Source organism: Xiphophorus hellerii, chromosome 14 (assembly GCF_003331165.1).
Source record: "Xiphophorus hellerii strain 12219 chromosome 14, Xiphophorus_hellerii-4.1, whole genome shotgun sequence".
Taxonomy (NCBI): Eukaryota; Metazoa; Chordata; class Actinopteri; order Cyprinodontiformes; family Poeciliidae; genus Xiphophorus; species Xiphophorus hellerii.
In genome coordinates, this window is record NC_045685.1 from 26,429,376 (window position 1) to 26,451,328 (window position 21,953).

Below are 21,953 nucleotides of genomic sequence, written 5' to 3' on the forward strand. Positions count from 1 at the left end.
AACCTGCATCTAAAGAGCTTTTAGATAAAATCTAAATGATCTGAATTTTATTTGGTAAACAATAAAGCAGATATTCTAACAATGAGCTCAATGTAAAGAAAATAAGAAACTTACAACTGATATCTATTTTATTCCCCAAGAGGAATAATTTAGATTAAAATTAATGAACATATTATGCAGCTGTCATGAATTGGTGTGAGCTGGTGGTGAGGCAGACGCTTGTAGACCCAGGTAAAGATGAGATGAAGGTATTTTAATGACGAACAAGCCAGAGTACAAAATCCAAAAACACCAGGCAGCACGACTGAGCGGGAGCCAGGGCTCAACGTCGGTAGCAACTGGTTATACGAATGGATGCTTACAAGAAGAGACGAATATGACAACTGACTGGTAGATAGACAAGGACCCGACGAGGAACAAGGAACACAGGTGGAGATAAATATACAGGGGGTAATCAAGGAAACGAGACACACCTGGGAACAATCAAGGGGAGGACAGGACAAAACGGAGACTCAGAGACACAGGAACTCAAAATAAACACAGAGAAACTGAAATCACAACTGTAGCATTACAATCACTTCAAGTCTGACGGTAGTCATGGTAACCTGTCAGCTACAGTATTTTTATTTTTAAGCTTTCCACTCTCCCACACTGATAATTATAGATTTCTTATCAATCTCTGTATCATATTTTGAAAGTTGGATTACAAAATATTATTTCTGTGGTGTTAAAGTTTGTATCTCTTTTCTACAACAGGCAGGAAAGTTGAGCAGAAAAAACAAGATACAAATAAAAAGGAACAACATAACCAGGAAAATGAGGTTTATAAGAAGGAAACAGAAAGAGGTAAAGATAAAGAAAAACTTTAACATTTCATGCCGAAAGTGTTAAAAGAAATGTATAATATTACAGAATGTCCTACATGAAAACAAAACCTTTTATGTGAAATTATAATTAATTAAAGATTGTCTGGTATTATAAAACTTTATTAATGATGTGGGTGAAATCAAAACCAAATTTGATCAGAATTTAAAAGTCTAAATTCTTGAAATCAAAGATGGATAATTGAGACTGAATGCAGATTGTTTGATGCAGTTTGTGAAAATATGTTTTGTTATTGTGTTTATAATATAAATAAATATCATTTTTATTGCTGGTTTGGAATTTCAACAGAATGTTAGGTCACTGGTTGAGTTAAAAATAATTTAAACTGGTTTTTAAATGGCTTTAAGAAAATGACAAAATGATCTGAGTTAGAAAATCATAAAACAGCAACTTACAGATTCTCAGGTGAAATTAAACTAGAGAACGTAAATATTCTGATTCTCAGAGTTATGAGTAGAAGAGACGATGTTTGGAAGTGACGCATTTAATCAGCCAGAAGAAAAATATCGTGTTGCTCAGTAGAAATTTATTAAATTCAGAAGAAAGCAAAATCAGTTATAAAAGTGATCACAGTCATAACATCTGATAGAGTCTAAATATAGATTTTATTTTACTATTTCATTCTCCTCCAGAGCAACATGTCTTCATTTACACTCAGTATTAATACCTTGAACTTTTAATTATGAGATATTGTTTCTGCTAATCTGAAGTTTGTATGTTTTGTTTCCCACACAGACAAGAACGATAAACTGACCAAGAAAATGAAAGAACAAGAAGAGAAAGAGAATCAGTTAAAGTCCAGACTTGGTGAACTGGAAGAAGAACTGGAAAAGGAAAAAGGTAACTTCAGAGAAAAAGTTTAAATATTTAATGTTACAGATAAATGACTTACAAAAAACAGATCCTGCGATTCTATCATTTTGATGATGATTCATCAGAAGAACTAAATTTGTTCTGCCTCATTTTTTAAAGTATTCAGAAAAGAAGAATTCAGAGACAAATCATAAAACATCTCCTCTTATGTTTTCAATAAATTTGGTGAATGCTAAATCTTCAGAAAACAGTGACTGCAGTATGTAGATATTATGATCATCATTCTTAGTGTCTTTTAAATTTTATGTCTTTATTTCCAACAACAGATGAGAACCACAAGCTGCAGAGGGATCAACTCCAACCCGACAAGAATCCGTCACATGACACACTGATTAAAGTCAAAGCTGAACTGGAGAACCAGAAGGATCAGCTGAACCAGAAACTCCAAGACGTTGAGATTAAGAGGAAGGAAAACAAAGAGGAAGTTCAGATGGTGGAGAAAAAAATAACTGAGAAAGAAAACTATGATAACAAGGATCTGCTATTAGGGGAAAAAGGAAAACTGTTAGAGTCCCAGTGGAAACTGGATGAGGAGAAGAAACTTTATCAAAAACAGATACTGAACATAGAGAAGGTGATGGAACCTATAGAGATACACATGATGAGAATAAAGGAAAAAAATAATGATGTTGAGAAAATAACAGAAGAAAATGTGTCTAAAACAAAACAAAGGACTAAAAAACAAATGTGAAATGATTGATCAGCAAGATTCACTGAAACTAAACTAGGTTATTATGGTACAACTTCTCTCTTTAGTGTTTCAGCAACATTTTGAATCTGTTCTCTGTCCCACTGACTGCTAAAAACAGGCTTTTCTGTTTATAATTTACAGCTTTATGATCTGATTCTAATGAAATGATAACAGCAACAACCAGAATATTTAAACAGGGATCCTAAACTAGTCAGGATGAAATGAACTGATGCTTCTTAAAGGCAACATAGACAATAAAACTACTGCTTGAAGAGTAAATCAATAATATTAGTTCTGTTAAAAATGTCAAATGTAAATAAAGGTTTTAACATCAAATGTATAATTATAAAACTCATATCACCATCTCAGGTTCTTTATCATGTCAGATGCATATTAAGCTGGTTGGTCATTTGTTTGCACAATTTTTAAAAGTTTTTTAACATTAAAAATAATTTTCAGTGTTTGTGGCGTCTTTCTTTGAATACATGTCATATTTTTTGTGATTTTGTTTGATTTCCACAGAAATTTGGTGCTTGTATTTAATTAAGAAAAGAAAATAATGTTTTGAATGATAGAAGATATTGATTGACTAAAATAGTTGGAAATTCAGAAAAACATTTTACATAATAAATTGATTAACGAGGCTGAGGATGTACCACCAGTGAGATGTTTTACTTATTTAAGGAATAATAAAAAAGTAACATTTATCAAAAGCTAACTTTTTATATAAAGTTTTTTACATTTTCATATAAATTTCCACTTTTCCAACTGTTAGTAAAAACAGACAAAGACAAATAACCAAATGCAACAAATCTGAAAAAGTAGCAACAACTTTCAAGACATTGGAAAACTCTGAATATGACTTTTTGCTCTCATAAAGTTTATTTTTCTTCAATGCCACACACACACACACACACACACACACACCCTATCAGATTGTAAAAGGAGACTCATTTTGTCATGAATACTACTTTGCATAATTTAGTAAACATATGTACAGTATATGTACCATTTGTGTGTGTGTGTGTTATATACTCAAAATTAATATGTTGGTGTGTGTGTGTGTGTGTGGGTGGGTGTGTGTACTTGCATAGATAAAGAATTTTTCTGGTTTATTCACTGATGTAACGAAAACCAATAGTTTTATTCAGACTAAGATAAGATAAGATAAGATAAGATTTATTGTCATTGTCATCAACAGATTACGAGATTGAGATTTGCTCGACTCGAGTTAAGATGCAGGTTATGTGTATATACGTAATATACAAAGATAAAGAAATAAATAGTACAAAATGAGAAATAAATAGACATCAGAAGATGGTTGCAGCGCCTGGAGGTGTCGCAACAGAATTTACAATTTTAACAAAGTGGTGTCAAGAGCAGAAGTTCTTATGCCTTTGAATTTAGTGCCATGATTGCCATCGGGTAAAAACTGTTTTAAGGCAGCGGACGCCATTTTCTAGGCTTAGTCTGAGGAACTGGTAATTTAACTGTCTAACCTTTTACTGGTCAAATCAGTAATTATACAGTTGTAATATGGGAATAAAACTTTTATTTTTGTAGATGTCATTATGAGTAAAATATATTTCATGTATATTTTACAGGATGTCACCATTTCAAACACTAAATAAACCATAAACTGTCGTGGACACGCCTTGGTTTGTCGAAGAACAGAGGTTAAAGTTCAAATCAGAGCACTTTGATCTAGTGGCTCATGTTACGGTTTATTCAACAATTTTCCTTTGCAGAGCAGGTATGAATTTCTCTTAATTTGTTATACAGTTGTTATTTATAAATTCATTATGTAAATTGCAGTGTTATTTAAATTACAATGAAATTGAAAATTTGCTAACAGTAACAAGTTGTTGTCAAATGCAGTGATTCTATTAAATATTAAAAAAGCTCAAAAACATGCATCTCTAAAAACAATTACCAGATTTCAGACACATTTTAGAAAGTTAAATGTACTTTTATTGTTTTCAAGTTGCAACAGTTTTTACCATTGCAGTTCCTCTGATCGACATGTTTTATAAAACCATTTCTGTTGTCCTGGCTGTGAGCACATTCACATGTAAGTCCTGCTGTCTAGTGTGTGTGTATATACAGTTCATTAATGTAAATAAATGTTAAAATTATGTCAGTATGGATTATATTGGATTTTCACTTTGATGGGTTTTAAAATTCAGATTTTTTTTTCATTGTTTTTCGTAGACTTTTATCCAAAAGATGTGGCAAAGAACGATAAACTCAGCCATATGTCACCATCACCAGTGATGGAACAGCTGGAGGTTATTGAAGAGGTGAAACAAGAACCCAAACCAGAACCTGAGAATGCATATGGAAATATAACATTTTCAAATATTTAAACTCATTTGAAATTTGAACTGAATTTTTCTTTTTTAACATATTTTCAGGTTGTGCACCAAGTTCAAGAAGATAAAATGATCTCAACATATTCAATTATGGACTTAATTGGATCTGTCTCACTTCCTGTTATCATCTTTCTCCTCTTTCTCTCATCTGTAGGTGAGCTATGATCTCAGGCTGAATAATTTGCTTAAACTTTAATCAGAGAGGATTTCTTGTTCTTAATAAAATTAGACTTAATGTTTTCTGGAAATTCTTAAAAGTTAAATAAGGTTGTGTTGTTATTTTAGTTTACATACTGGCAGTTTTCATCTCTGTCACCATTGGGATCATTATTATTATTAAAGGTAAGTTAATTCACTATTTTCATATTTACCTTAACAGTATCTTGTCTTTGACTCATATTTATCAAATTAAGATAAAGTAATAATTTGCTTTATTAAAAAAGTTTTTTTGATCTAAATGTTACTTTGAATATTATGTAGAAACTAATCTGTTAAATCATCCATCAGTTAATAAAAAACAACTGTCTATCATCTCATGGTTCAAAATGATTTCTAACTTTCACCTCTCCTTTAACTTGGTGCATAGCTTGAAGCAAAACATGATCAATGGTTCCATCTATATTCAGTCCCTTTACTACAATACCCAAAAATAAAATTCAATTTTCATTACCTTCAGATCAGCCATAAATACGCAGGTGAGGCAGAAAGTACTGATAGGTTGCAGTAAGTTGATAAGATAAAAACTAAAGGATTTGTAGAGACCAAACCTGCATCTAAAGAGCTTTTAGATAAAATCTAAATGATCTGAATTTTATTTGGTAAACAATAAAGCAGATATTCTAACAATGAGCTCAATGTAAAGAAAATAAGAAACTTACAACTGATATCTATTTTATTCCCCAAGAGGAATAATTTAGATTAAAATTAATGAACATATTATGCAGCTGTCATGAATTGGTGTGAGCTGGTGGTGAGGCAGACGCTTGTAGACCCAGGTAAAGATGAGATGAAGGTATTTTAATGACGAACAAGCCAGAGTACAAAATCCAAAAACACCAGGCAGCACGACTGAGCGGGAGCCAGGGCTCAACGTCGGTAGCAACTGGTTATACGAATGGATGCTTACAAGAAGAGACGAATATGACAACTGACTGGTAGATAGACAAGGACCCGACGAGGAACAAGGAACACAGGTGGAGTTAATACACAGGGGGTAATCAAGGAAACGAGACACACCAGGGAACAATCAAGGGGAGGACAGGACAAAACAGAGACTCAGAGACACAGGAACTCAAAATAAACACACAGAGAAACTGAAATCACAACTGTAGCATTACAATCACTTCAAGTCTGACGGTAGTCATGGTAACCTGTCAGCTACAGTATTTTTATTTTTAAGCTTTCCACTCTCCCACACTGATAATTATAGATTTCTTATCAATCTCTGTATCATATTTTGAAAGTTGGATTACAAAATATTATTTCTGTGGTGTTAAAGTTTGTATGTCTTTTCTACAACAGGCAGGAAAGTTGAGCAGAAAAAACAAGATACATATAAAAAGGAACAACATAACCAGGAAAATGAGGTTTATAAGAAGGAAACAGAAAGAGGTAAAGATAAAGAAAAACTTTAACATTTCATGCCGAAAGTGTTAAAAGAAATGTATAATATTACAGAATGTCCTACATGAAATCAAAACCTTTTATGTGAAATTATAATTAATTAAAGATTGTCTGGTATTATAAAACTTTATTAATGATGTGGGTGGAATCAAAACCAAATTTGATCAGAATTTAAAAGTCTAAATTATTGAAATCAAAGATGGATAATTGAGACTGAATGCAGATTGTTTGATGCAGTTTGTGAAAATCTGTGTTGTTATTGTGTCTGTAATATAAATAAATATCATTTTTATTGCTGGTTTGGAATTTCAACAGAATATTAGGTCACTGGTTGAGTTAAAAATAATTTAAACTGGTTTTTAAATGGCTGTAAGAAAATGACAAAATTATCTCAGTTGGAAAATCATAAAACAGCAACTTACAGATTCTCAGGTGAAATTAAACTAGAGAACGTAAATATTCTGATTGTCAGAGTTATGAGTAGAAGAGACGATGTTTGGAAGTGACGCATTTAATCAGCCAGAAGAAAAATATTGTGTTGCTCAGTAGAAATGTATTAAATTCAGGAGAAAGCAAAATCAGTTATGAAAGTGATAACAGTCATAACATCTGATAGAGTCTAAATATAGATTTTATTTTACTATTTCATTCTCCTCCACAGTAACATGTCTTCACTTACACTCAGTTTTAATATCTTGAACTTTTAATTATAAGATGTTGTTTCTGCTAATCTGAAGTTTGTATGTTTTGTTTCCCACACAGACAAGAACAATAAACTGACCAAGAAAATACAAGAACAAGAAGAGAAAGAGAATCAGGTAAAGTCCAGACTTGGTGAACTGGAAGAAGAACTGGAAAAGGAAAAAGGTAACTTCAGAGAAAAAGTTTAAATATTTAATGTTACGAATAAATTTCTTACAAAAGACAGATCCTGCGATTCTATCATTTTGATGATGATTCATCAGAAGAACTAAATTTGTTCTGTTCATTTTTTTAAAGTATTCAGAAAAGAAGAATTCAGAGACAAATCATAAAACATCTCCTCTTACGTTTTCAATAAATTTGGTGAATGCTAAATCTTCAGAAAACAGTGACTGCAGTATGTAGATATTATGATCATCATTCTTAGTGTCTTTTAAATTTTATGTCTTTATTTCCAACAACAGATGAGAACCACAAGCTGCAGAGGGATCAACTCCAACCCGACAACAAGCCGTTACATGACACACTGATTAAAGTCAAAGCTGAACTGGAGAACCAGAAGGATCAGCTGAACCAGAAACTCCAAGACGTTGAGATTAAGAGGAAGGAAAACAAAGAGGAAGTTCAGATGGTGGAGAAACAAATAACTGAGAAAGAAAACTATGATAACAAGGATCTGCTATTAGGGGAAAAAGGAAAACTGTTACAGTCCCAGTGGAAACTGGATGAGGAGAAGAAACTTTATGAAAAACAGATACTGAACATAGAGAAGGTGATGGAACCTATAGAGATACACATGATGAGAATAAAGGAAAAAAATAATGATGTTGAGAAAATAACAGAAGAAAATGTGTCTAAAACAGAACAAAGGACTAAAAAACAAATGTGAAATGATTGATCAGCAAGATTCACTGAAACTAAACTAGGTTATTTTGGTACAACTTCTCTCTTTAGTGTTTCAGCAACATTTTGAATCTGTTCTCTGTCCCACTGACTGCTAAAAACAGGCTTTTCTGTTTATAATTTACAGCTTTATGATCTGATTCTAATGAAATGATAACAGCAACAACCAGAATATTTAAACAGGGATCCTAAACTAGTCAGGATGAAATGAACTGATGCTTCTTAAAGGCAACATAGACAATAAAACTACTGCATGAAGAGTAAATCAATAATATTAGTTCTGTTAAAAATGTCAAATGTAAATAAAGGTTTTAACATCAAATGTATAATTATAAAACTCATATCACCATCTCAGGTTCTTTATCATGTCAGATGCATAATAAGCTGTTTGGTCATTTGTTTGCATATTTTTTAAAAGTTTTTTAACATTAAAAATTATTTTCAGTGTTTGTGGTTTGTGGTGTGATGGGTGGCGGCCAAGGGAGGGGACCCTGGCGGTCCGATCCCCGGTTGCAGAAGCTGGCTCTTGGGACGTGGAACGTCACCTCCCTGGTGGGGAAGGAGCCGGAGCTAGTGCGTGAGGTCGAGAGGTTCCGGCTAGAAATAGTCGGTCTCACCTCGACGCATGGCTCTGGTTCTGGAACCAGTCTCCTTGAGAGGGGCTGGACATACTTCCACTCTGGAGTTGCCCAAGGTGAGAGACGTCGGGCAGGAGTGGGCATACTTGTTGCTCCCCATCTCGGCGCCTGTACGTTGGGGTTTACTCCGGTGAACGAGAGGGTAGCCTCCCTCCGCCTACGGGTGGGGGGACAGGTTCTGACTGTCGTTTGTGCTTACGGGCCAAACAACAGTTCAGATTACCCACCCTTTTTGGAGTCCTTAGAGGGGGTACTGGAGTGTGCTCCTCCTGGGGACTCCCTTGTTCTGCTGGGGAACTTCAACGCTCATGTGGGCAATGACAGTGAGACCTGGAGGGGCGTGGTTGGGAGGAACGGCCCCCCCGATCTGAACTCGAGCGGTGTTCTGTTGCTGGACTTCTGTGCTCGTCATGGATTGTCCATAACGAACACCATGTTCAAGCATAAGGGTGTCCATATGTGCACTTGGCACCAGGACACCCTATGCCGCAGTTCGATGATCGACTTTGTCATCGTTTCATCGGATCTGCGGCCGTATGTCTTGGACACTCGGGTGAAGAGAGGTGCGGAGCTGTCCACTGACCACTACCTGGTGGTGAGTTGGCTCCGGTGGTGGGGGAGGAAGCCGGTCAGGCCTGGCAGGCCCAAACGTGTTGTGAGGGTCTGCTGGGAACGTCTGGCGGAATCCCCTGTGAGACGGAGCTTTAACTCCCATCTCCGGCAAAACTTCGAACACGTCCCGGGGGAGGTGGGGGACATGGAGTTTGAGTGGACCATGTTCCGTGCCTCCATTGTCGAGGCGGCCGATCGGAGCTGTGGCCGCAAGGTTGTCGGTGCCTGTCGCGGCGGCAACCCTCGAACCCATTGGTGGACACCTTCGGTGAGGGATGCCGTCAGGCTGAAGAAGGAGTCCTACCGGGCCTTTTTGGCCTGTGGGACTCCGGAAGCAGCTGGTGGGTACCGGCGGGCGAAGCGGCATGCGGCTCGGGCGGTTGCTGAGGCAAAAACTCGAGCATGGGAGGAGTTTGGAGAGGCCATGGAGAAAGACTTCCATACGGCTTCGAGGTGATTCTGGTCCACCATCCGGCGTCTCAGGGGGGGAAGCAGTACAGCACCAACACTGTTTATAGTGGGGATGGTGTGCTGCTGACCTCTACTCGGGACGTTGTGGGCCGGTGGGCAGAGTACTTCGAAGACCTCCTCAATCCCACCAACATGCCTTCCACTGAGGAAGCTGAGCCTGGGGACTCTGGGTTGGGCTCTCCAATCTCTGGGGACGAGGTCGCCGAGGTGGTTAAAAAGCTCCTCGGTGGCAAGGCTCCGGGGGTGGATGAGATCCGCCCGGAGTTCCTTAAGGCTCTGGATGTTGTAGGGTTGTGTTGGCTGACGCGACTCTGCAATATCGCATGGACATCGGGGGCAGTTCCCCTGGATTGGCAGACTGGGGTGGTGGTCCCCCTGTTCAAAAAGGGGGACCGGAGGGTGTGCTCCAATTATAGAGGGGTCCCACTCTTAAGCCTCCCTGGCAAGGTCTATTCAGGGGTCCTGGAGAGGAGGGTCCGTTGGATAGTCGAGCCTCGGATTCAGGAAGAACAGTGTGGTTTTCGTCCTGGTCGTGGAACACTGGACCAGTTCTACACCCTCGGCAGGGTCCTGGAGGGTGCATGGGAGTTCGCCCAACCAGTCTACATGTGTTTTGTAGACTTGGAGAAGGTGTTCGACCGTGTCCCTCGGGGAGCCCTGTGGGGGGTTCTCCGGGAGTATGGGGTACCGGGCCCTTTGATACGGGCTGTCAGGTCCCTGTATGACCGGTGTCAGAGTCTGGTCCGCATTGCCGGCAGTAAGTCGGGCTCGTTTCCGGTGAGAGTTGGACTCCGCCAGGGCTGCCCTTTGTCACCGATTCTGTTCATTACTTTCATGGACAGAATTTCTAGGCGCAGCCAAGGTGTTGAGGGGATCCGATTTGGTGGCCTTAGGATCTCATCTCTGCTTTTTGCAGATGATGTGGTCCTTCTGGCTTCATCAGGTCATGATCTGCATCTCTCACTGGAGCGGTTCGCAGCCGAGTGTGAAGCGGCCGGGATGGGGATCAGTGCCTCCAAATCCGAGGCCATGGTCTTGAGCCGGAAAAGGGTAGAGTGCCTTCTCCGGGTCAAGGGGGGTGTCCTGCCCCAGGTGGAGGAGTTCAAGTATCTCGGGATCTTGTTCACGAATGGGGGAAGAAGGGAGCGGGAGATCAACAGGCGGATTGGCGCAGCGTCTGCCGTCAAGCCGGCGCTGTACCGGTCCGTCGTGGTGAAGAGAGAGCTGAGCCAAAAAACGAAGCTCTCGATTTACCGGTCGATCTACGTTCCCACCCTCATCTATGGTCATGAGCTTTGGGTCATGACCGAAAGAACGAGATCGCGGATACAAGCGGCCGAAATGGATTTTCTCCGTAGGGTGGCTGGGCTCTCACTTAGAGATAGAGTGAGAAGCTCAGTCATCCGGGAGTCACTCAGAGTAGAGCCGCTGCTCCTTCACATCGAGAGGAGCCAGTTGAGGTGGCTCGGGCATCTGGTCAGGATGCCTCCTGGACGCCTCCCTGGTGAGGTGTTCCAGGCACGTCCCACCGGGAGGAAGCCCCGGGGAAGACCCAGGACACGCTGGAGGGATTATGTCTCTCGGCTGGCCTGGGAACGCCTCGGGATTCCCCCGGAAGAGCTGGAAGAAGTGGCCGGGGAGAGGGAAGTCTGGGCCTCCCTTCTGAAGCTGCTACCCCAGTAACCCGACTCCGGATAAGTGGAAGAAGATGGATGGATGGATGGATGGTGTTTGTGGTGTCTTTCTTTTAAATACATGTCATAATTTGTGTGATTTTGTTTGATTTCCACAGAAATTTGGTGCTTGTATTTAATTAATGAAAAGAAAAGAATGTTTTGAATGATAGAAGATATTGCTTGACTAAAATAGTTGGAAATTCAGAAAAACACTTTACATAATAAATTGATTAAAGAGGCAGAGGATGTACCACCAGTGTCATGTTTTACTTATTTAAGGAATAATAAAGAAGTAACATTTATCAAAAATAACTTTTTATATAAAGTTTTTTACATTTTCATATAAATTTCCACTTTTCCAACTGTTAGTAAAAACAAACAAAAACAAATAACCAAATGCAACAAATCTTAAAAAGTAGCAACAACTTTCAAGACATTGGAAAACAAAGATATCAGGGAAAAATCTCTGAAAATGACTTTTTGCTCTCATAAAGTTTATTTTTCTTTAATGACACACACACACAAACACACCCCCACACACACACCCCCACACGCCATCAGATTCTAAAAGGAGACTCATTTTGTCATGAATACTAGTTTGGTATAATTTAGTAAACATTTGTACAGTATATGTACTATTTGTGTGTGTGTGTTATATACTCAAAATGAATATGTTACTGTGCACAAATATACACACACGCATATATATATATATATATATATATATATATATATATATACAATCACTCTATACAAATCTATACAAGTCATGAAAATAAAGAAAACCCATAGAATTAGAAGGTGTGTCCAAACTTTTGGTCTGTACTGTATATATACAATCATTCTATACAAATATGGTTTATAAATAAACATATGTATTAACATTTACAAATATATTAATATAAATTTTATGATTCTAGAAAAAAAATTGAGTCACAATTATGAAATAAATAATGGTTTGTTTACATTTTTTCTTTTCAGGTACATTAAGGTAAGGGTTTTTGTATAATTTATACTTTTGTATTGTTGCATTTTTATGATGTTACTGTGTTGAACTGTGTTGTTGCTGAAATGTTCTGTACAAATAAACTTGATTGATTTTCAGGTCACAAGATTGAAACTATTTCGTTTATTGCAGGACTTTGATCCTGTTGCTCATTCGCTCTTCGGTGAGCTGAACTGAACTGAACTGTCTTCGTGGTGAACACTAAGGTACGCTTTTAGAATATTAACCCTCTATGGCATGGCGTTGCCCTCACGCAACAAACCACATATCTGTACCTCACATTGCTCCTTTATTTTATTTTTTGGGGGGCATGATTTTTGACATATTTTTGTCCAAAAAAAAGTTTTTTTATGAATATAGTTTTTGTTTGATTTGTATTTCATTTCTCATAATCAGTGTAGAAAATCTTGGTGTTCTAGACCAATGTTACCCTGAGGCAACAAACCCAAATCTGGTTCCAGGAGGTGTCAGAGTCCGATTTTATGATTGACATGTAATTAGGGACCACCAAGCTCCCAAAGAATGCAGGAAAATATTTTTTCCCCTAAAAAATAAAAAGTCATGCCATAGAGGGTTAAAACAAATATGTAATGCCTGTTTTTATTTATTTTAGATTTTATTTAGCTTTTCTAGTTTATGTCAATTCATCAGAAACCAGTCTACAGCTTCATGTGATCATTTTTCATACCTGTGAAATCTTGTCTTTCAGAGATTTGTTTGTTTTTGAACATGAATATGATTTTTTTCTGTTTTAAAACTTTTTGTTGGTTTTTTCTCATCTAGCACATGACGCCTGTTTTTAGTATAACAGTATTTCTACTTCCTGGTTTTCTCCTCTAGAATCGGATCCTCCTGCTCCATTTTGTTGCATTTCCTATTTCCTGCTGTCTCCAGTTGTTCTGCTGATGAGTTTCTTTATTTCACTGTAAATAAGCAACATTCTGCCTCCTCCTGCATTTTGGATCCTGCAACATAAAAAGAAAATAACATTAAAACTGCAAAACACTGAAAGGTTTGTCTAAACTTCAGCTTTTAGTTTTTAGGTTGATTTTACAACCTCTGAATAACTTTTTGCATCAATTTCTTATGAATTAGTACAAAGATGTAAATATATATAATATTTTAAAAATTATTTATTTTTTATCAGTTTAACTTCCACACTTGAAATGGACCTCAGCTGCCCTCTGGAATGGGCCCTGATCGGCGGTGCTGTTGGACTGATTATTGGGGTTTTAATATCCATTGCCTTTGTCTTCATATACATCTATAAATGTAAGTTACAGTTACTGAGAATTTGCCTAATTTTTTTGCAGTAAACATGAATTATTTTTGCTTCCACTATATGGAAAACATTTCAAATTATTTTAATTTTAAACAGCATAAGATTTTCAAAGTAAAATGAAATGTTTCACTATGTAATGATGTTATTATTTTCTATGGCAGATAAGAAGTCGAGGCATCAAGATGTTGAGCAAGGATGGGATCAGAGAGAGTCGCTTCTTTCCACCAGGAACAACTTGAGCAGAGAAAATAAACAAGTTCCTGAATCTGAGACTGAAAATGAGACAACCAGTAAGTGAGCAGAGATGATGATAAATGAAAGTTATTAATGTGTTATTAAAGTATTTCCTTTACATGACAGGGATCGAGTTGAAGCAGTAATAATAATGATAGTAATAATAATAATCATCATCATCATCATCATCATCAAATAACTGTAGATATTCTCATAATCAAAGAGTCGAGGTTGGAAGTGTTTCCTTTTTTCAGCCAGAAGAAAAATATTGATATAATTCAATATAAATGGACCAAATAAAAGAGGAATGTTTTATTTCTGCTGTATTCATGTTTATGTCTTTTGTTTCCACAGAAAACAATGTTAGTCTGACCAAGAAAATACAAGAACAAGAAAAGAAAGAGAAAGATTTAGACTCCAGACTGAGAAATGAAAGAGTTAAACTCAAAGGAAACAAAATCAAACTGGAAATCTGAGATGAACAGTAAAATATTGAATACAGTGCTCCATGAAATCAATGACATTTTCAAGGTTGATTAGAAAACCTTTGTACCGATATAGAGAACATTTAATGCACAATGAAAGAATTTAGGTAAATAAAGAAAATCATTGTAAAACAGCAACTGAACATAAAGAAACGACTGGAGTTTAAAGATATTCTGATTATTAGAGTAAAGAACAGAAGAGACAATTTAATCACTAATGAAAAATATTGAAGTTACTCAGTAGAAATGTATTAAATTCAGAAGAAAGAAAAATCAGTTATAAAACTGATCACAGTCATAACATTTGATAGAGTCTAAATATAGATTTTATTTTACTATTTCATTCTCCTCCAGAGCAACATGTCTTCATTTACACTCAGTTTAAACATTTTGAACGTTTAATTATAAGATATTGTTTCCACTAATCTGAAGTTTGTTTGTTTTGTTTCCCACACAGACAAGAACGATGAACTGACCAAGAAAATACAAGAACAAGAAGAGAAAGAGAATCAGTTCAAGTCCAGACCTGGTGGATTGGAAGATGAACTGGAAAAGGAAAAAGGTAACTTCAGAGAAAAAGTTTAAATATTTAATGTTACAGATAAATTACTTACAAAAGACAGATCCTGCAATTGTATCATTTTGATGATGATTCTGCAGAAGAACTAAATTTGTTCTGCCTCATTTTTTAAAGTATTCAGAGAAGAAGGATTCAGACGAGACAAACCATAAAACATCTCTTCTTATGTTTTCAATAAATTTGGTGAATGCTAAATCTTCAGAAAACAGTGACTGCAGTATGTAGATATTATGATCATCATTCTTAGTGTCTTTTAAATTTTATGTCTTTATTTCCAACAACAGATGAGAACCACAAGCTGCAGAGGGATCAACTCCAACCCGACAACAAGCCGTTACATGACACACTGATTAAAGTCAAAGCTGAACTGGAGAACCAGAAGGATCAGCTGAACCAGAAACTCCAAGACGTTGAGATTAAGAGGAAGGAAAACAAAGAGGAAGTTCAGATGGTGGAGAAACAAATAACTGAGAAAGAAAACTATGATAACAAGGATCTGCTATTAGGGGAAAAAGGAAAACTGTTACAGTCCCAGTGGAAACTGGATAAGAAGAAGAAACATTATGAAAAACAGATACTGAATATAGAAAAGGCTTTGGAACCTATAGAGATACACATGATGAGAACAAAGAAAAAAAATAATGATGTTGAGAAAATAACAGAAGAAAATGTGTCTAAAACAGAACAAAGGACTAAAAAACAAATGTGAAATGATTGATCAGCAAGATTCACTGAAACTAAACTAGGTTATTATGGTACAACTTCTCTCTTTAGTGTTTCAGCAACATTTTGAATCTGTTCTCTGTCCCACTGACTGCTAAAAACAGGCTTTTCTGTTTATAATTTACAGCTTTATGATCTGATTCTAATGAAATGATAACAGCAACAACCAGAATATTTAAACAGGGATCCTAAACTAGTCAGGATGAAATGAACTGATGCTTCTTAAAAGGCAACATAGACAATAAAACTACTGCATGAAGAGTAAATCAATAATATTATTTTTGTTAAAAATATCAAATGTAAATAAAGGTTTTAACATCAAATGTATAATTATAAAACTCATATCACCATCTCAGGTTCTTTATCATGTCAGATGCATATTAAGCTGTTTGGTCATTTGGTTGCACAATTTAAAAAAGTTTTTTAACATTAAAAATAATTTTCAGTGTTTGTGGTGTCTTTCTTTTAAATACATGTCATAATTTGTGTGATTTAGTTTGATTTCCACAGAAATTTGGTGCCGGTATTTAATTAATGAAAAGAAAATAATGTTTTGAATGATAGAAGATATTGCTTGACTAAAATAGTTGGAAATTCAGAAAAACATTTTACATAATAAATTGATTAAAGAGGCAGAGGATGTACCACCAGTGACATGTTTTACTTATTTAAGGAATAATAAAGAAGTAAACTTTATCAAAAAATAACTTTTTATATAAAGTTTTAAACATGTTCATATAAATCTCCACTTTTCCAACTGTTAGTAAAAACAAACAAAATCAAATAACCAAATGCAACAAATCTTAAAAAGTAGCAACAACTTTCAAGACATTGAGAAACAAAGATATCAGGGAAAAATCTCTGAAAATGACTTTTTGCTCTCATAAAGTTTATTTTTCTTTAATGACACACACACACCCTATCAGATTCTAAAAGGAGACTCATTTTGTCATGAATACTAGTTTTGTATAATTTAGTAAACATTTGTACAGTATATGTACCATTTGTGTGTGGGGGGTGGGGGTGGGGGGGGGGTGGGGATGTCCGTGTGTGTTATTTACTCAAAATGAATGTTACTGTGCACAAATATATACACACGCACATATATATATATATACACTGCCTGGCCAAAGAAAAAGTCGCCACCAAAAAATGGTCACACTCTCTAATATTTTGTTGGACCGCCTTTAGCTTTGATTACAACCTGCATTCGCTGTGGCGTTGTTTCAATAAGCTTCTGCAGTGTCACAAGATTTATTTCCATCCAGTGTTGCATTAATCTTTCACCAAGATCTTGTATTGATGATGGGAGAGTCTGACCACTGCGCAAAGCCTTCTCCAGCACATCCCAAAGATTCTCAATGGGGTTAAGGTCTGGACTCTGTGGTGGCCAATCCATGTGTGAAAAAGATGTCTCATGCTCCCTGAACCACTCTTTCACAATGTGAGCCCCATGAATCCTGGCATTGTCATCTTGGAATATGCCCGTTCCATTTGGGAAGACAAAATCCATTGATGGAATAACCTGGTCATTCAGTATATTCAGGTAGTCAGCTGACCTCATTCTTTGGGCACACAATGTTGCTGAACCTAGACCTGACCAACTGCAGCATCCCCAGATCATAGCACTGCCCCCACAGGCTTGTACAGTAGGCACTAGGCATGATGGGTGCATCACTTCACCTGCCTCTCTTCTTACCCTGATGCGCCCATCATTCTGGAACAGGGTAAATCTGGACTCATCAGACCACATGACCCTCTTCCATTCCTCCAGAGTCCAATCTTTATGCTCCCTAGCAAACTGAAGCCTTTTTTTCTGGTTAGCCTTACTGATTAGAGGTTTTCTTACGGCTACACAGCTGTTCAATCCCAACCCCTTGAGTTCCCTTCGCATTGTGCGTGTGGAAATGCTTTTGCGTTCACAATTAAACATACTCCTGAGTTCTGCTGTTGTTTTTCTTCGATTTGATTTGACCAAACGTTTAAGTAATCGCCGATCACGATCATTCAGGATTGTTTTCCGACCACATTTCTTCCTGGAAGATGATGGTTCCCCACCATCCTTCCAGTTTTTAATGATGCATTGGACAGTTCTTAGCCCAGTTCTAGTAGTTTCTGCAATCTCCTTAGATGTTTCTCTGCTTGATGCATGCCAATGATTTGACCCTTCTTAAACAGACTAACGTCTTTTCCACGACCACAGGATGTGTCTTTTGCCATGGTTGTTTAAGAAATGAGGAGTTACTCATTGCATCAGCTGGGGTTAAATAACTTGTTGCCAGCTGAAAGATAATCGCCTATGCAGTACTTATCCAATAGGAGGCTTGTACCTATTTGCTTAGTTAAATCCAGGTGGCGACTTTATTTTTGGCCAGGAAGTATATATATATATATATATATATATATATATATATATACAGTATATACTATATATATACAATCATTCTATACAAATATGGTTTATAAATAAACATATGTATTAACATTTACAAATATATTAATATAAATTTTCTGATTCTAGAAAAAAAATTGAGTCACAATTATGAAATAAATAATGGTTTGTTTACATTTTTTCTTTTCAGGTGCATTAAGGTAAGGGTTTTTGTATAATTTATATCTTTGTATTGCTGCATTTTTATGATGTTACTGTGTTGAACTGTGTTGTTGCTGAAATGTTCTGTACAAATAAACTTGACTGATTTTCAGGTCACAAGATTGAAACTATTTCATTTATTGCAGGACTTTGATCCTGTTGCTCATTCGCTCTTCGGTGAGCTGAGCTGAACTGTCTTCGTGGTGAACACTAAGGTACGCTTTTAGAATATTAAAACAAATATGTAATGCCTATTTTTATTTATTTTAGATTTTATTTAGCTTTTCTAGTTTATGTCAATTCATCAGAAACCAGTCTACAGCTTCATGTGATCCTTTTTCATACCTGTGAAATCTTGTCTTTCAGAGATTTGTTTGTTTTTGAACATGAATATGATTTTTTTCTGTTTTAAAACTTTTTGTTGGTTTTTTCTCATCTAGCACATGACGCCTGTTTTTAGTATAACAGTATTTCTACTTCCTGGTTTTCTCCTCTAGAATCGGATCCTCCTGCTCCATTTTGTTGCATTTCCTATTTCCTGCTGTCTCCAGTTGTTCTGCTGATGAGTGTCTTTATTTCACTGTAAATAAGTAACATTCTGTCTCCTCCTGCATTTTGGATCCTGCAACATAAAAAGAAAATCACATTAAAACTGCAAAACACTGAAAGGTTTGTCTAAACTTCAGCTTTTTAGTTTTTAGGTTGATTTTACAACCTCTGAATAACTTTTTGCATCAATTTCTTATGAATTAGTACAAAGATGTAAATATATATAATATTTTAACTGTGGCTTATTATTTACTGTTTATCAGTTTAACTTCTACACTTGAAATGGACCTCAGCTGCCCTCTGAAATGGGCCCTGATCGGCGGTGCTGTTGGACTGATTATTGGGGTTTTAATATCCATTGCCTTTGTCTTCATATACATTTATAAATGTAAGTTACAGTTACTGAGAATTTGCCTAATTTTTTGCAGCAAACATGAATTATTTTTGCTTCCACTATATGGAAAACATTTCAAATTATTTTAATTTTAAACAGCATAAGATTTTTAAAGTAAAATGAAATGTTTCACTATGTAATGATGTTATTTTCTATGGCAGATAAGAAGTCGAGGCATCAAGATGTTGATCATGGATGTGATCAGAGAGAGTCGTTTCCTCCCACCATGAACAACTTGAGCAGAGAAAATAAACAAGTTCCTGAATCTGAGACTGAAAATGAGACAACCAGTAAGTGAGCAGAGATGATGATAAATGAAAGTTATTAATGTTATATTAAGCTATTCTCTTTACATGACAGGGATCAAGTAATGATAGTAATAATAATAATCATCATCATAAAGAAACTGCAGATATTCTCGTAATCAAGGAGTTGAAGTTGGAAGTGTTTCCTATTTTCAGCCAGAAGAAAAATATTGATATAATTCAATATAAATGGAGCAAATAAAAGAGGAATGTTTTATTTCTGCTGTATTCATGTTTATGTCTTTTGTTTCCAACACAGAAAACAATGTTAGCCTGACAGAGAAAATACAAGAACAAGAAAAGAAAGAGAAAGATTTAGACTCCAGACTGAGAAATGAAAGAGTTAAACTCAAATCAAACAAAATCAAACTGGAAATCTGAGATGAACAGTAAAATATTGAATACAGTGCTCCATGAAATCAATGACATTTTGAAGGTTGATTAGAAAACCTTTGTACCGATATAGAGGACATTTAATGCACAATGAAAGAATTTAGGTAAAAAATGAAAATCATTGTAAAACAGACTGAACATAAACAAACGACTGGAGTTTGAAGATATTCTGATTATCAGAGTAAAGAACAGAAGAGACAATTTAATCACTCAAAAGAAAAATATTGAAGTTACTCAGTAGAAATTTATTAAATTCAGAAGAAAGAAAAATCAGTTATGAAAGTGATAACAGTCATAACATTTGATAGAGTCTAAATATAGATTTTATTTTACTATTTCATTCTCCTCCAGAGCAACATGTCTTCATTTACACTCAGTTTAAACATTTTGAACGTTTAATTATAAGATATTGTTTCCACTAATCTGAAGTTTGTTTGTTTTGTTTCCCACACAGACAAGAACGATGAACTGACCAAGAAAATGAAAGAACAAGAGAAAGAGAATCAGTTCAAGTCCAGACTTGGTGGATTGGAAGAAGAACTGGAAAAGGAAAAAGGTAACTTCAGAGAAAAAGTTTAAATATTTAATGTTACAGATAAATTACTTACAAAAGACAGATCCTGCGATTGTAACATTTTGTTGATGATTCATCAGAAGGACTAAATTTGTTCTGTTCATTTTTTAAAGTATTCAGAGAAGAATTCAGAGACAAAATAAGCCATAAAACATCTCCTCTTATGTTTTGAAAAATTAGGTGAATGCTAAATCTTCAGTATACACTGACTGCAGTATGTAGATATTATGATCATCAATGTCTTTTAAATTTTATATCTTTATTTCCAACAACAGATGAGAACCAGAAGCTGCAGAACAAAGTCAAAGTCAACAAGCCGTTACATGACACACTGATTAAAGTCAAAACTGAACTGGAGAACCAGAAGGATCAGCTGAACCAGAAACTCCAAGACGTTGAGATTAAGAGGAAGGAAAACAAAGAGGAAGTTCAGATGGTGGAGAAAAAAATAACTGAGAAAGAAAACTATGATAACAAGGATCTGCTATTAGGGGAAAAAGAAAAGCTGTTACAGTCCCAGTGGAAACTGGATAAGAAGAAGAAACATTATGAAAGACAGTTACTGAACATAGAGAAGGTGATGGAACCTATAGAGATACACATGATGAGAACAAAGAAAAAAATGAGGATATTTAGAAAATAACAGAAGAAAATGTGTCTAAAACAGAACAAAGGACTAAAAAACAAATGTGAAATGATTGATCAGCAAGATTCACTGAAACTAAACTAGGTTATTTTGGTACAACTTCTCTCTTTAGTGTTTCAGCAACATTTTGAATCTGTTCTCTGTCCCACTGACTGCTAAAAACAAGCTTTTCTGTTTATAATTTACAGCTTTATGATCTGATTCTAATGAAATGATAACAGCAACAACCAGAATAGTTAAACAGGGATCCTAAACTAGTCAGGATGAAATGAACTGATGCTTCTTAAAAGGCAACATAGACAATAAAACTACTGCATGAAGAGTAAATCAATAATATTAGTTCTGTTAAAAATATCAAATGTAAATAAAGGTTTTAACATCAAATGTATAATTATAAAACTCATATCACCATCTCAGGTTCTTTATCATGTCAGATGCATATTAAGCTGGTTGGTCATTTGTTTGCACAATTTAAAAAAGTTTTTTAACATTTAAAATAATTTTCAGTGTTAGTGGTGTCTTTCTTTTGAATACATGTCATATTTTGTGTGATTTTGTTTGATTTCCACAGAAATTTGGTGCTTGTATTTAATTAAGAAAATAATGTTTTGAATGATAGAAGATATTGCTTGACTAAAATAGTTGGAAATTCAGAAAAACATTTTACATAATAAATTGATTAAAGAGGCAGAGGATGTACCACCAGTGACATGTTTTACTTATTTAAGGAATAATAAAGAAGT

At 35.7% G+C, this 21,953-nt stretch overlaps 1 protein-coding gene across 3 annotated transcripts; it reads left to right on the forward strand.

The window, feature by feature from the left end:
- The first annotated feature begins 1,224 nt into the window (after positions 1-1,224).
- On the forward strand, positions 1,225-21,294 carry LOC116733272 (coiled-coil domain-containing protein 34-like). Of its 3 annotated transcripts, XM_032584069.1 has the most exons (3): positions 1,225-1,725; positions 20,840-20,865; positions 20,905-21,294. In XM_032584069.1, exons 1-3 carry the CDS (start codon positions 1,647-1,649, stop codon positions 21,205-21,207), a joined length of 408 nt encoding a protein of 135 aa, XP_032439960.1. In that variant the 5' UTR covers positions 1,225-1,646; the 3' UTR covers positions 21,208-21,294. The 3 variants fall into 3 exon arrangements, 2 of the variants coding, with proteins under 2 accessions (XP_032439960.1, XP_032439959.1); XM_032584068.1 differs by having other exon boundaries at positions 20,840-21,294; XR_004341987.1 differs by lacking the exon at positions 1,225-1,725 and adding an exon at positions 6,811-7,311 and having other exon boundaries at positions 20,840-21,204.
- Positions 21,295-21,953: the final 659 nt, after the last annotated feature.

Excerpts from the sequence above, each read along its gene's own strand:
- LOC116733272 (XM_032584068.1), top strand. The coding sequence starts at position 1,647 with ATGAAAGAACAAGAAGAGAAAGAGAATCAGTTAAAGTCCAGACTTGGT. Across the intron at positions 1,726-20,839 it reads AGAACTGGAAAAGGAAAAAG|ATGAGAACCAGAAGCTGCAG; the intron begins GTAACTTCAGAG and ends TTCCAACAACAG.